The following is a 16,731-nucleotide window of genomic DNA, read 5'->3' as shown; positions in this document are numbered from 1 at the left end:
TGCTTGGCATTTTCTTCCAAAACAGGCCTGTTTCGTCACAACTAAACACTTGTTCAGGTTTCAGTCCTTCGCTGTCTATGTACTCCTTGAATTACTGCACACATTTATCAGCCGCTTTGTGGTTCGAACTGGCAGCCTCACCATGACTTATCACACTATGTATGCCACTATGATTCTTAAATCTCTCAAACCAATCTTTGCTGGCCTTAAATTCACTCACATCATCACTAGTTGCAGGCATTTTTCTAATTAAATCGTCATGCAACTTCCTAGCCTTTTCACATATGATCGCTTGGGAGATGCTATCTCCTGCTATCTGTTTTTCGTTTATCCACACCAATAACAGTCTCTCAACATCTTCTATCACTTGTGATCTCTGTTTCAAAAACAAAGTTGCACCTTTGGCAAGAACAGCTTCCTTCATTGCCCTTTTCTTGGCCACAATAGTAGCGATGGTTGATTGGGGTTTTGTGTACAACCTGGCCAGCTCGGAGACACGCACTCCATTTTCATACTTAGCAATGATCTCTTTCTTCATATCCCTAGTAATTCTCACTCTTTTTGCTGTAGGGTTGGCACTAGAAGCTTTCTTGGGGCCCATGGTGACTTATTTTGCAGGTGCAATCACTAAAAAGGCTGTGATAATATGAAATGTTCCGATTGTATGCTTGGAAGCGACCGCGGTGGCTGGCTTGTAAACACTGGCACCCACGGAACAAGTGAGGTGGGCTCAGGCCGCACGTGGACGCGTCTCGAACGAATCGCGTTGAGCGAGTTTTTTAGCGCTAGCCAAGGCAAAATTTTTGCATTAAACTGTATTGCTAGGCGGATTTAACGTTATGCGATGCGTTCGTTAGGCGAGGGTCCACTGTAGTCTCCCTCTCTTCTACACACCCTAATCTGAGCCTCACTATCCTCATAAAAACTCTTTACAGTATTTAGTAACTTACCACCTATTCCATATACAGTGGTCCCTCAATTATCGTCCTTAATCTGTTCCTGGAAGTGGGACTATTATCAAAATAGACTATTTTCGAATCAATTTTCCCCATAAGAAATAACGTAAATCCGATTAATTCATTTCAGACACCCAGAAGTATCAACAATAATTTTTTTTTTTTACCTAAAAGATAGATTTACATTCACAAAAGAATGAACATTCAACATGACAGTTACCTTTATTGAAGGCTGTTATTGATGAATGTAAGACAGGGAGGAGGAGAGAGGGAAGAGAGGTTATTGTTTGGAAGGGGAATCCCCCTCCATAAGGACTCTAGGTCACCTCAGGGGTCACTTCCCTAGCATAAATATAGATTTACATGCAGAAAGAAATGCCAAATAAATGTAAAGCACTAATAAAATGTATAAATGAACATTGGTAATAGGGGTAGTTGACGAGCGGAACGATCTGCCTAGTAAGGTGATCGAAGCTAAAGCATTGGGTAGTTTCAAATTTAAGTTGGATAAATACACGAGTGAGAGGGGTTGGATTTGAGTCGGACTTGCACCTGAGCTTATTGCTTGGGTAGCATTTCTTCTGTTAGTGGGTTGGATTTGTGAAGGACTGGCCTAGTATGGGCCAACAGGCTTATTGCAGTGTTCCTCCTTTCTTATGTTCTAAAAGCTACGGCTTGGGTAGTTTCAAATTTAGGTTGGATAAATACGCGAGTGAGAGGGGTTGGATTTGAGTCAGACTTGCACCTGAGCTTATTGCTTAGGTAGCATTTGTTCTGTTAGTGGGTTGGATTTGTGAAGGACCGGCCTAGTATGGGCCAGCAGGCCTACTGCAATGTTCCTCCTTTCTGATGTTCTTATTGGAGACTTGTTTGTGTGAGGGAGGGATATCAAGTTTATTGTTGGAGAATATGACACTAATATCAACTCTACGGCTTATTTATCTATCTATCACAATTCAACTAATATGACATAATAAACAATATTAATAACATAGAAACATGGAATATACTCTAGAACGAATAAAGTAAGTCATTACGTATGTCACGAGAGGTGTTGTGTTGTGTTGTGTTGTTGTTGGGTATATAAGGGCCACTGAGAGTAAACGGCCCATAATGGTGGTGAAGCAGCAGCTGAGGCGGTGGTGTTCTCTGTAGCCCTATATAAATCAAAGAACATTGGAGGAGCTGGTAAAATCGCTGAATCACTAAAGAAGGAACCCTCTACCACCATCACTACCACCTTCTACCACTGTTACAAATGTTATCACCATCACTGCTACCATGAACCACTATCACAACTGCTTCCACTCTACCACCTCCACCTTTGTATTTTTCTACAAACTTTTTCATAAATTTTGTGTGTTTCTCACATTCTTTACCAAAGGGCTGACACTAGAAGCTTTCTTTGGAGCCATGGTAGCTTATTTAGCACTTGCAAGCACTAAAATCAATGGAATATTATGAAATATTTTGTAGGAGCATATGAGGAGACCGTCGCTCACTGGTAAACAATGGCACACTGGCTGGGAAGGCAGGCCCAGGAGGCTCAGAGCATGAGTACCCGTCCCGGACGAAGGACTATTAGCGAGTTAACGGACCATTTGCGAGCCAATGTTTAGACGAAATAAAGGGACTATTTTCAAAATGGACGACTTTCAGGCTGGACGATTACTGAGGGCCCACTGTATTTGCAACATCTGCCACATTGCTCCTCTATCTACTCTATCATATGCCTTTTCTAAATCCATAAATGCAATAAAAACTTCCCTACCTTTATATAAATACTGTTCACATATATGTTTCAATGTAAACACTTGATCTACACATCCCCTACCCACTCTGAAACTTCCTTGCTCATCCGCAATCCTACATTATGTCTTACATCTAATTCTTTCAATTATAACCCTACCATACACTTTTCCTGGTATACTCAGTAAACTTATTCCTCTATAATTTTTACAATCTCTTTTGTCCCCCTTCCCTTTATATACAGGGACTATACATGCTCTCTGCCAATCCCTAGGTACCTTCCCCTCTTTCATACATTTATTAAACAAAAATACCAACCACTCCAACACTATATCCTTCCCTGCTTTTAACATTTCTGTCATGATCCTGTCAGTTCCAGCTGCTTTACCCCCTTTCGTTCTACGTAATGCCTCACGCACCTCCCCCACACTCACATCCTGTTCTTCACTCCTAAAAGATGATATACCTCCCTGACCAGTGCATGAAATTGCCGCTTCCCTTTCTTCCTCAACATTTAAAAGTTTCTCAAAATATTCTTGCCATCTACCCAAAACCTCCATCTCCCCATCTACTAACTCCCCTACTCTGTTTTTAACTGAGAAATCCATTCATTCTCTAGGCTTTCTTAACTTGTTTAACTCACTCAAAAAATTTTTTTTTATTTTCATTAAAATTTCTTGACAGTGCCTCTCCCACTATCATCTGCTCTCCTTTTGCACTCTCTCACCACTCTCTTCACCTTTCTTTTACTCTCCATATACTCTACTCTTATAACACTTCTGCTTTGTAAAAACCTCTCGTAAGCTAACTTTTTCTCTTTTATCACACCCTTTACTTCTTCATTCCACCAATTACTCCTCTTTCCTCCTGCACCCACCCTCCTATAACCACAAACTTCTGCCCCACATTCTAATACTGCATTTTTAAAACTATTCCAACCCTCTGCAACCCCCCCCACTACTCATACTTGCACCAGCCCACCTTTCTGCCAATAGTTGCTTATATCTCATCCGAACTTCCTCCTCCCTTAGTTTATACACTTTCACCTCCCTCTTGCTTGTTGTTGCCATTTTCCTCTTTTCCCATCTACCTCTTACTGTAACTGTAGCTACAACTAAATAATGAGCTGATATATCAGTTGCCCCTCTATAAACGTGTACATCCTGGAGCCTACCCATCAACCTTTTATCCACCAATACATAATCTAACAAACTACTTTCATTACCTGCTATATCATACAGTGTATATTTATTTATCCTCTTCTTCATAAAATATGTATTACTTATTACCAAACCTCTTTCTACACAGCTCAATTAAAAGCTCCCCATTTTCATTTATCCCTGGCACCCCAAATTTACCTACTACTCCCTCCATAACATTTTTACCCACTTTAGCATTGAAATCCCCAACCACCATTACTCTCACACTTGGTTCAAAACTCCCCATGCATTCACTCAACATTTCCCAAAATCTCTCTCCTCTACACTTCTCTCTTCTCCAGGTGCATATACGCTTACTATAACCCACTTTTCACATCCAACCTTTATTTTACTCCACATAATCCTTGAATTAATACATTTATAGTCCCTCTTTTCCTGCCATAACTTATCCTTCAACATTATTTCTACTCCTTCTTTAGCTCTAACTCTATTTGAAACCCCTGACCTAATACCATTTATTCCTCTCCACTGAAACTCTCCCACCCCCTTCAGCTTTGTTTCACTTAAAGCCAGGACATCCAGCTTCTTCTCATTCATAACATCCACAATCATCTCTTTCTTATCATTTGCACAACATCCACACACATTCAGACTTCCCACTTCGACAATTTTCTTCTTATTCTTTTTAGTAATTATTACAGGAAAAGGGGTTACTGGCCCATTGTTCCCGGCATTTTAGTTGACTTTTACAACACGCATGGCTTACAGAGAAAAGATTTTTATTCCACTTCCCCATGGATATAAAAGGAAAAGTAATAAGACCAAGAACTATTAAGATAAAATCAAAGAAAACTCAGATGAGTGTGTATAAATAAACATGTACATGTATGTGTAGTGTGACCTAAGTTTAAATAGAAGTACGTACACCTACCATCCAACATACGACCGAGTTCAGTTCCGAGAAACTGGTCTTAAGTCGAAATGGTCGTAAGTCGAACTTTACTACTGAATATCAACAAAACACTTTTGTAATGACTTTATTTTATTGTTTTATTTTGGTATTTCATGTTTTACTTTACTTTTTATGTTGTTAGTACTGTATTTTATACTGCAAGGTTTAGGATAAACACTGTGTACAACACAAATAGTTGTTTATTTCCCAGAAATTTGGCATAAAAAACACGGTCGTAAGTCAAGCAGGTCATAAGTCGGATGGTAGGTGTATATATAACGTATATACACGACCAAAACAGTCAAAGGGTTAATGCGCCTCAGAGTGATTATTACTGTTATTATTATTAATATTATGGTGTCTTCAAAACTAATAAGACACACTTTGTGATTTTAATGTGTACCTGCAAACCAGCACAGTGTGTAAGTTTACATACATACAGGTGCACATAAGTATAACTATCAGACTTATAATAATAATGTAGGTATGTAGTCTGCCTGGGTTACATACCTACATAACATGTTTATATAAACATAGCATGTTTTTTATATGCTATGTAACGTGTTTCTTATATAATTTTGAAGAAAATATCATAGATGGATTAATGAAAATGTCTGTATTAACGTAAAAGAAGACATTTAATGTGCCCAAAAGTGATTATTGTTATTATTACATAATATTTTCCCTCTGCCCGGCAACCACATCTCCATAGCATATAAACAGCATGTTTACATAGTATTATGTAACATGTTTCTTTTATAATTTTGAAGAAAATATCATAGATGGATTAATGAAAATGTATATATTGATGTAAAATAAGGCATTAAATGTGCCAAAAAGTGATTATTATTACAAAATAGAGAGATGTGCTCTGGGAGGATGTAAACAAACCGGGTGACACGTGCCATATTTGAAAGACCGCTCGCCATATAGAAAGTTTTAGACATAATTTGAAATTGCCATATTAGCGAAACACTAAGGCAAAACACCGTAAAGTGGGGCCCTACTCTACTGTGCTCATAGGTATAATGCATAGTAAGCACGACTGGCAAGTAATACGTACGTATTTACACTTGCTCAGGGATCGGATGTGACGACGACTGTGTCGTGTGTAATATCTGTTGGTTCACGAGTGGCTCTTTCTCAGACAGAGAGACACAAGCAGAGAGATAGAAATAGACAAGCAGAGAGACAGAAAGAGACAAGCAGAGACAGAGATAAACAAAGCTAGACAGACAGAACCAGACAGACATGTTTCAGGGTAACAGTGAAAATTTAGCCAAGGCAGTGCACGCTCATCAAATGTCACCACTGTTGCACTGTCAGCAGTGAAGTGACACTCGTCAGAGATAGAGAGACAAGCAGAGACAGATAAGCAGAGACAGAGATAAACAGAGGGCTGGACAGACAGAGAGCTAGACAGACATGTTTATGTGTAACAGTAAAAACAAATAAATCCAAGGCAGTGCACACTCATCAAATGTCACCACTGATGCATTGTCAACAGTGGAGTGACACATCTTACATCATGCTTCAAGGGAACTTATTATTATTATTACAGCCTCTCCTCAATGACGGAGTTCCGTTCCTAAGACCACGTCGGTAAATGAATTTGTCACTAAGTGAGGAGCATACTATAATGGTAGTGGGTCTGTGTCAACCCTCTTTGATATTTTAATGTCACCTTTGCACCATTTACAAAATCTTGGTATATTTTTAAATGTTTATATAGCAGTGTACTGTATATTACAATAAACAGAATAGAAGAAATCAGCTCTAATATACATTATTTAGGTTTGCATACTGCTCAGAGACCCTGTCGTAAGTCTGAGTCATCGGTAAACGAGTACGTCGCTAATAGAGGAGAGGCTGTATACACTCCCACGTATCCAAAACATTGCTGGGACCTATAAATACTGTGTGTATATATTTCTAGACAATAGTATGTGACTAAGGTATGTGAAAATGTTCACCTGTTTGTGTAACTGTGACTATCTGAGTACTATTTCAGTACCTAATATTAGTATCAGAACAAAGATTGGCTATGAAATCACAAGAACTATTATAAATTGCAATTATCCGAATATAAAAATTATATAAATTAAAATAAAAACAAGAAAAAAGGTATATCGGCAACAATTCTGCAAGCAGCAGGACTCGGTATTGCCATTAGGTGAGCATCCAGCACCAACTTCGTGGTCATATATCTCGGTAGGTACTGGTCCTAGCAAATTTTTTTTTTATCTTATAACACAGAAAATTGCCCTCTTTAATTTTCAAAACATTCAAAGCACTGGGCGAGTGAACGTAGATCTATGTTTGGACGATTTAAGGGTTAAACTCTTAAGTCGAGGTTCCACTGCATTGTTTTTTAAGATTTTTAAGCACAAAAAGTTATACCATAAAATGCACAGTGTAACAGTAAACTTAATGTAAAAACCTTTAATAACACTCAGAAAATCTTGAACAACAGAGAAAACTAACATTGCATGAGTTCGTTCTAGACCCCCTACGAACTGTTCACTGTAAAGTTTTTTTTTTTAAGAGTTTTAAGCATAGAAAAAATAATCAAAGTTTGAAAAATCCTTAACCCTTCAACTGTCCAAACGTAGATCTATGTTTTTGCATGTAGCACTCCAACCTGGATTTTCTCCATTTGAAAGCATGTAAAAAACAAAAAAGAAGTAGATCCATGTTTGGAGCGCTAGGCGAGTGAACGTAGATCTACGTTTGGACAGTTAACGGTATAATTATACAAAATAATGCACAGTTTAATAGAGAAAAACCTTAAATAACAGAGAAAAAACATATAAACAACCAAGAAAACAAAATGAATTCAAAAACACATGAAAAACAACACAAAGAGTTCACAGTGAATGAATGCACGTCTGAGGCGAGGGTCTTTGTTAAGTGTACACAAACAACAGGAAGTGAGGAAAATTGGCGCATGCAAAAAAAAAATGGTGTGGAATGTGAAAATTGACGCAGCTGTGTTTATTCAGCACCTGATTACGTATTTGTGACCAGATGTAAAAATTTGGTGAATTTTTTGGTAGTGAACCGATATGTTTGTGTTCGGAAGTGTTCGTGACCAGAGGTTCCACTGTATACTTTATAATTGTTATTTTATTATATATATATTTTTCTTTACTATTTTTTTTTTTTAGCCTATGTAAAATGAATACCTATAATATTACAATTATTTCACAGTGTATCACTCATCAAACATGGAAATTTTTCACATTATTTGACTTTACTGGATTATACCTATTGTGTTTTGTGGCTGAATTCCACTATTAATATCATAAAATTGTAATAAATTTGGAATAAGTCATCTTTGAGCCACTTGCACACCCTGTTTACTGGTAGGGAAGCTGGTGATGGAACAACAGCTCCTGGTTTCTTTGTTTACTTTAGCTAGCATGGCATACCAGTACATCGGAAACACAGTCATCTCGAGTAGTTAACTATGATAAATTATGTGCACCTTGCTGGCCTTAGATTTCTTTCAAATGTATGAATAGATGGAAGAAGACCCAAAGAGCTGCCCCGAGGTAAAAAAACATTGGCAAAAGGAAGATTTCTGGGTACAAAAAATGGTGCATACTAGCACATCGGACACAGTTAAGGAATGAGTGTATCTCAAATTTTTTTTATTAACCTATCAGCCGTTTCCCACCAAGGCAGGGTGGCCCGAAAAAGAAATACTTTCATCATTCACTCCACCACTGTCTTGCCAGAGGCACGCTTACACTACAGTTATAAAACTGCAACTTTAACACCCATCCTTCCGAGTGCAGGCACTGTATTTCCCATCTCCAGGACTCAAGTCCAGCCTTTCGGTTTACCTGAATCCCTTCATAAATGTTACCTTGCTCACACTCCAACAGCACATCAAGTCCTAAAATCCATTTGTCTCCATTTGCTCCTATCTAACACGCTCACGCACGCTTGCACACAGAACCCTCTTTACCCCCTCCTCCAACCTTTCCTAGGCTGACCCCTACCCTGCCTTCCCTCCACTACAGATTAATATGCTATCCAAGTCATTCTATTTCGTTCCATCCTCTCTACATGTCTGAACCACCTCAACAACTCCTCCTCAGCCTGTGGATAATACTTTTGGTAACCCTGCCCCTCCTAATTTCCAAACTAAGGATTCTCTGCATTATATTCACACCACACATTGTCCTCAAATGTGACATCTCCACTGCCTCCAGCTTTCTTCTTGCAACATTCACCACCAATATTTCATACCCATATAAGAGCGTTGGTATAACCATACTCTTGTACATTTCCTTCCTTGCTTGCATGGATAAGGTTCTTTGTCTCAACAAACTCCTCAGTGCACCACTCACCTTTTTTCCCTAATCAATTCTATTATTCCCCTCATCTTTCATAGACTCTCAATTATCTATATAAATTTCTCTAATTTACAAGACATTATTCCCTTAAATAAAAAAAATTAAGAAAATTATTATGTACTATACATGTACTTTCCTTACCTGGTAATTTCTAGTACATCTTCTAGATAGTATTCTTTTACTGGGAAGGTAAAGCCTGGTATATGTAACATTGGGCAACCTCCATAATATTCTGAAAACAGCTTAGCATTGAGTGTTGCACTCATCAATACGATCTTCAGATCTGGTCGCTGAAAAAAAAAAGAGAACAAGGAAGCTGAATGCTAATCAGACAATAATTTGGGAAAGCAAAAAACAAAAAAGGAAATAATCATTGACAGACATATCTCTAAGAAGAATACAGGCAGACAAACTACTGATGGTTGCCTGTCCTGTGATGCAATAGTTATTGCATACCTATGGCCAGTCTCCAGGATTCTACCTTCACAGCTTAACCTAAGGCAAGGGTTTTTTGTTTAATGCCTGGTCACCTAGGCCACTGTAATTAGTAGTCAGGTGACCCATATACCCATACCAGCCTAGCACTGATCTGATATTTAGTGAAATTGGTGCTTTGATTTACTCCTCTTTCTTGTTTGTTAATATAACTGAACTATGGCATTACTGTACATATAACAGAAAAGCCAGTGACATCTGGTATGAATTTGGCTAAAATAAGAGTTCAAACTAGTCCAGGTCAAGTCACCTTGCATGGATCGCTACCTTGTCTAGAAACCAGAGACGGGATAGGGAATAGGCAGTCCAAGAGAGAGGTGCATACAAAAGAGCAAATTTTTGCATCATTTATTGCTACAGCTTTTGTTGCCAAGAAAGAATGAGATAAACATTAATGCCTTTAGTTGCCTTTGCTTGCAATACTTACCACATGATTCTTCATAGTCATCAAAGAGCAAAATCTTGGTTACCATGATTTATATGTACAGTACTGTAATCTTTTAACTCCACGCAAGCCTTTTAATATTATTCAAATAACATTAGGTTACCATGATTTATATGTACAGTACTGTAATTGTACTGTGTAATACAATAATTTTCAGAAAGTGAAGATAAATTAGAAATTAACAACTAAATGATCATAAAAAATTGCTATGTAATATGGTACCTACCACTTTAATAAGGTCTTTGGCAATACAGATAAGAAAGTCAGAGAGCATGTCTCTCTCATGTATTTCATCTAAGACAAGGTGTGACACCTGTGATAGGACTGGGTCCCCTTGCAACCACTGTAGGACAATACCAGTTGTGCAGAACAAGATGGAGCCTTCAGAACGTGGAAGGACACTGAAAAATAATACAAACTGCTAACAAATTTATTACTTAACAAATAAGGTATGAAATAAGGGGGGGGGGGGAATCTAACACAGTTTGTCATGACTTTTTTTTTTAACAAATCGGCCATATCCCACCAAAGCAGGGTGACTCAAAAAGAAAAACAAATCTTTTTTTACATTTAGTAATTTGTACAGAAGGGGTTACTAGCCTGTAGCTCCCTTCGTCATTACTTATAGAGGACAAATTTTATTAGCCGTAAATATGATACACATTGGGTGTGTTTTTTAACCCTTAAACTGTCCAAACGTAGGTCTACGTTTGCACACATAGCGCTCCGAACGTAGATCTACGTTTTTTTACATTGTTTTTTTATGGAGAAAATTGAGGTTGGAGCACTACACGCACAAACGTAGATCTACATTTGGACAGTTTAAGGGTTAAATGCATTACAATCAGATATGTACAGTATTACTGAAAAACAGTAATTTTTTTTATATATTTCAGGCAAAATTAAAACTAATACAAAACACTTGAATCTTAAGTTTATACACCTTTCAGGAGGGAGCAGACAGAGAAAGAAAACTGGACATGGCAGAAATCATCTAAGCTGAATAAGGCACAAAGGTAAAGTGCCTAATGACCAACTTTTTTGGCAGATAACTGAATATTAGTGGTATCAAGTGAAAAATCACAGGAAACTATGAACACTGAACACGTACAATAAAAAGCACATGCTAATAAAAGTAAAGCGATAGCTTCTAAAAAGTAAAAGGAGATAAATATGCTACAAGTGAAAGACAACACTGGATGCTAAGCATTATTAGAAATCAAGAAATGCTAATGTTCAAGATCATTACTGTGGACAAGGACTTCCAAAGGAAACAAATTCTTCAAGTAAATTTCCAGATAAATTCACAGTATCCTGCCAATGCATGTTAATAAGCAAATGGTGAACAGAGCTTTTTTACTCTGAATTATGCAGCCCATACTACCAATTAACTCTTAACTGACCATAATGATGCCTTCCAAAGCCCATGAATTTTATCATAATGCATTTACATTTATATTAGTATACTCCTGAGAGTTTATTACAGTATCCATGTGTAGTTTAATGTGAGTGTGTTTGTTACTTACGATTCTAAACGGATCTGGTAACCAACACTCTTTCCCAGCTTCTCTCCACGCTCATCAGCCACACGCTGTGCAACGGAAACAGCAGAAATACGTCTTGGTTGTGTACAAACTATACGGCAGGTAGATCCTTTGCCATCGGCAATGGCATTTTCCAATATAAATTGAGCAACTTGTGTAGTTTTACCACAGCCTAAATTTTAACAGAAGAAATATGTTGTTAATCTACCTGCAAATATATAGTGATGCATAATGATTTTTTAACAATGGCCATATACCTGAGGGAAAGTGACAAAAAAAAAAAAAAACATATTCATTATTGTTCATTCAATTGGTCTTTGCATTAGTGTGCTGACATCACAGTTCAGATGATGCCTTTTATATAAAATTAATATCATTAAGATATGAAACTCTTCATGTAGAGCAATTTCAAGAGTTGTATACCACTGCCTCCAAATTCATTTATACCAATGATAAAGTGTGACTACAAACTGAATAAATCAAACTAGGCAGATGTGGTATGGCCCATACCAACTTAAAACACTAATGCTTTCCTGAAAACTTTTCATTCATCAGGTGCTCATAACTAAAACCCTATTTTTCTATAGACATCCATGTAATAACCAAATACATTCCTGAGTCATAACACTCCATATCTAATTCAACAAAACAATAAAAGACAATATATAATACTATGATGAGTCCCCCTCTTCCTTTCCTTCCCACTTTTCCCCTCTCACTCCTATTCCCTAATCTCCCTCCCCCTCTTGCACTTCCTATCTCCCACCCTCTATCATTGTATCTGACAACATATGGGTATGACCTGCAGGAGTACCTGCCTCTCTCCCATTCCTTCCTCATTACAACCCTCCCTCTCATCATAAATGACACATCAGTCTTTGTATGTGCTTTCCATCCAATCACTGCTGCAGTGAAGGTTTTCAGTGCCTGGGAATAGAATCTGAAAAGCTAGTGGTGAGGGTTACTGCAAGCCAGACAGTAATATATGAAGTTGTGGTGTGAATGGGCCAAGCTGCCCCACCTCACTCACTGACATATTAGATAATGAAGCAGAATTGCTGCCCAACAGATTAATATACATGAGCCCTCCACATACACATAAAATGATACATAAAATGTGAAAACATTTAGTAGAAAAAAAAAATTACTGCTGAAAATTATTTATCTGAATGTTTACATCTGTATTTATGAAATAGAGTTCACAAGAAATTAACTGGATCCAAAGTGCCCTGTTTATTGTACATGTGGAGAATGGCAAATTACACATCTACTGTACAGAATAAATTATATACAGTGGAACCTCTACTTGCGAGTTTAATCCGTTCCACGACCTTGCTCGCACCTGGATTTGCTCGTTTGCAGAATCAATTTTCCTCATTTAAATTAATTGAAATGCAATTAATCCGTTCCAGTGGAATTCTGTACTTCAATAATTTCGCTAATATCAACTCTACGGCTTATTGATCTATCTCACTTCATCTAATATGACATAAAAAACAATATAAATAACATAGAAACCTGATATATACTCTAAAATGAATAAAATATGTCATTTATGTAGTGGTATAGGCGGTGTCGGCGGTGGACGAGAGTTTGTCTGGAGACCGGGCAAAATACTTCATGAATAATTTCGCTAATATCATCTATACGGCTTATTTATTCATCGCAGTTCATCTAGTACAGTGGACCCTCGACCAACGATGGCATCGATTAACGATAAATCTGACTAGCGATACATTTTAACGCAAAAATTTTGCCTCAACTAGCACTTAAAAACCCGACCAGCGCTATTCGTTCCGTACCATATGCGTCCACTTTGGCCTGAGCGCGCCTCATTTGTCCCTTTGGTGCCAGTGTTTACAAGCCAGCCAGCCACCGCGGTCACTTCCAAACATACAACTGGAACATTTCATATTATCACAGCCTTTTTAGTGATTGCATCTGCAAAATAAGTCACCATGGGCCCCAAGAAAGCTTCTAGTGCCAACCCTACAGCAAAAAGGGTGAGAATTACTATGGAGATGAAGAAAGAAATCATTGATAAATATGAAAGTGGAGTGCGTATCTCTGAGCTGGTCAGGTTGTATAATAAACCCCAATCAACCATCGCTACTATTGTGGCCAAGAAAAGGGCAATCAAGGAAGCTGTTCTTGCCAAAGGTGCAACTATGTTTTCGAAACTGAGATCGCAAGTGATAGAAGATGTTGAGAGACTTTTATTGGTGTGGATAAACGAGAAACAGATAGCAGGAGACAGCATCTCTCAAGCGATCATATGTGAAAAGGCTAGGAAGTTGCATGACGATTTCATTAGAAAAATGCCAGCAACTAGTGATGTGAGTGAATTTAAGGCCAGCAAAGGTTGGTTTGAGAGATTTAAGAAGCGTAGTGGCATTCATAGTGTGATAAGGCATGGTGAGGCTGCCAGTTCGGACCACAAATCGGCTGAAAAATATGTGCAGGACTTCAAGGAGTACATAGACAGTGAAGGACTGAAACCTGAACAAGTGTTTAATTGTGATGAAACAGGCCTGTTTTGGAAGAAAATGCCAAGCAGGACGTACATTACTCAGGAGGAAAAGGCACTCCCAGGACATAAGCCTATGAAAGACAGGCTTACTCTGTTGATGTGTGCCAATGCTAGTGGTGATTGCAAAGTGAAGCCTTTATTGGTGTATCACTCTGAAACTCCCAGTGTGTTCAGGAAAAACAATGTCCTCAAGGCTAATTTGTGTGTGATGTGGAGGGCAAACAGTAAGGCATGGGTCACTAGGGACTTTTTCTATGACTGGTTACATCATGCATTTGCCCCCACTGTGAAAAATTACCTAATTTAAAAGAAATTAGACCTTAAGTGCCTCCTGGAATTAGACAATGCTCCTGGTCATCCTTCAGACTTGGCAGAGCGACTTTCTAGGGACATGAGCTTCATTAAGGTGAAGTTTTTGCCTCCTAATACCACTCCTCTCCTGCAGCCCATGGACCAGCAGGTTATTTCCAACTTCAAGAAACTGTACACAAAAGCTATGTTTGAGAGGTGCTTTGTAGTGACCTCAGAAACTCGACTAACTCTAAGAGAGTTTTGGAAAGATCATTTTACCATCCTCAATTGTGTAAACATTATAGGTAAGGCTTGGGAGGAAGTGACTAAGAGGACATTGAACTCTGCTTGGAAAAAACTGTGGCCAGAACGTGTAGACAAAAGGGATTTTGAAGGGTTTGAGGCTAACCCTGAGAATCCTGTGCCAGTTGAGGAATCCATTGTGGCATTGGGGAAGTCCTTGGGGTTGGAGGTTAGTGGGGAGGATGTGGAAGAGTTGGTGGTGGAGGACAGTGAAGAATTAACCACTGATGAGCTGCTAGATCATCTTCAACAGCAAGAGGGCACACCTGAGGAAACTGCTCTGGAGGAGGGGAGAGAGAAATTGAAGAAGTTGCCTACTTCTAAGATAAAGGAAATGTGTGCAAAGTGGTTTGAAGTGCAAACCTTTTTTGATGAAAATCACCCTGACACAGCTACTGCAAGCCGTGCTGGTGACTATTACACTGACACTGTTGTGAACCACTTTAGGAATGTCATAAAGGAACGAGAGGTACAGGCCTGTATGGACAGATATGTTGTGCGACAGAAGTCCAGTGACTCTGAAGCTGGTCCTGTGGCATTAAAAGAACAAGGGAAGTAACCCCAGAAAAAGACTTGCTGCCTCAAGTGCTAATGGAAGGGGATTCCCCTTGTAAACACTAACACCTCTCCCCTCCTCCCATCCCATCAATCATCACCAGATCTTCAATAAAGGTAAGTGTCATGTAAATGTGCATGTAATCTTCAGTTTGTGTGTATTAAAATTAATATTTCATGTGGTAAAAATTTTTTTTTTCAATACTTTTGGGTGTCTTGCACGGATTAATTTGATTTCCATTATTTCTTATGGGGAAAATTAACTTGACTAACGATAATTCTGACTAACGATGAGCTCTCAGGAACGGATTAATATCGCTGGTCGAGGGTGCACTGTATTACGTAATAAACAATATGAATAACATAGAAACAAGATACAGGTCTCCCTCAACATTTGCGAGGGTTAGGGGATCAAGAGCCTCGCGAATGTTGAAAAACCGTGAATGTTTGGTGCCCCAATATATTGTAGAGAAATATATTACAATACTGCTTCCTTAACTTGTTGAACCATGAATAATCATAAAATACAAGAAAACGTCGTAAATTGTACTAAATATATACATATTATGCTTTAATAACGTATGTTATTTAATAACATGTATGTTATTAAATACCAAAGACTCCACCACTGCATCCAACAATGCCTCCACCACTGCCTCCACCACTGCCTCCACCAATGCCTCCACCACTGCTAGTCCCTACTACCCTCCCTCCGATCCCCGCAACTGGCAGCCAGCCCTCCCACCACTCAGTGTGGCGAGTGTTTTGTTTGTTCATTATTTGCTATTAAACTACAGTATAAATAATGTAAACCCATTCATGACTGCATATTGGAATGGCTATTAGGAAAGGTATTAGATGGTGACATCATGTGTTTACTCTTGAACACAGCAAAGAATCGAACATTTCTGCTATTGCTAATAATAACAATAATAATAATAATAATAATAATAATAATAATAAATACGATATAATTGAAGAAGGAAATTGTACAAAAATACGAGGAGTGGTTGACACATCGTCAGTGTGACTTTGTTTATGCTGGAGTGAACATTAGTCTCCCTGCTCTTCCAAACATTTCACAATAATTCAGCGGTTGAGGCAGTGGTATTTAATAACATATATGTTTTTTTTTTTTTTTTTTTTTTCAACAAGTTGGTCGTCTCCCAATGAGGCAGGGTGACCCAAAAAAGAAAGAAAATCCCCAAAAAGAAAATACTTTCATCATCATTCAACACTTTCACCACACTCACACATTATCACTGCTTTTGCAGAGGTGCTCAGAATACAACAGTTTAGAAGCATATACGTATAAAGATACACAACATATCCCTCCAAACTGCCAATATACCAAACCCCTCCTTTAAAGTGCAGGCATTGTACTTCC

General features: G+C 38.3%; 1 protein-coding gene across 1 annotated transcript in view; it reads right to left on the bottom strand.

Annotated features, from left to right (window-relative positions):
- LOC128687418 (ATP-dependent DNA/RNA helicase DHX36) overlaps positions 1-16,731 on the bottom strand; it is a gene marked incomplete at its 5' end in the record, with an annotated part of 271,669 nt that overhangs the window by 221,713 nt on the left and 33,225 nt on the right. Inside the window, 3 exon segments of the mRNA XM_070092756.1 lie at positions 9,323-9,471; positions 10,348-10,522; positions 11,648-11,837. Of these exon segments, the coding sequence (XP_069948857.1) occupies positions 9,323-9,471; positions 10,348-10,522; positions 11,648-11,837 (514 nt within the window).

Source organism: Cherax quadricarinatus, chromosome 40 (assembly GCF_038502225.1).
Source record: "Cherax quadricarinatus isolate ZL_2023a chromosome 40, ASM3850222v1, whole genome shotgun sequence".
In the NCBI taxonomy this organism is placed as follows: domain Eukaryota; kingdom Metazoa; phylum Arthropoda; class Malacostraca; order Decapoda; family Parastacidae; genus Cherax; species Cherax quadricarinatus.
The sequence above is the reverse complement of the archived record's forward strand: the minus strand, read 5'-3'. Positions and strand labels throughout refer to the sequence as shown.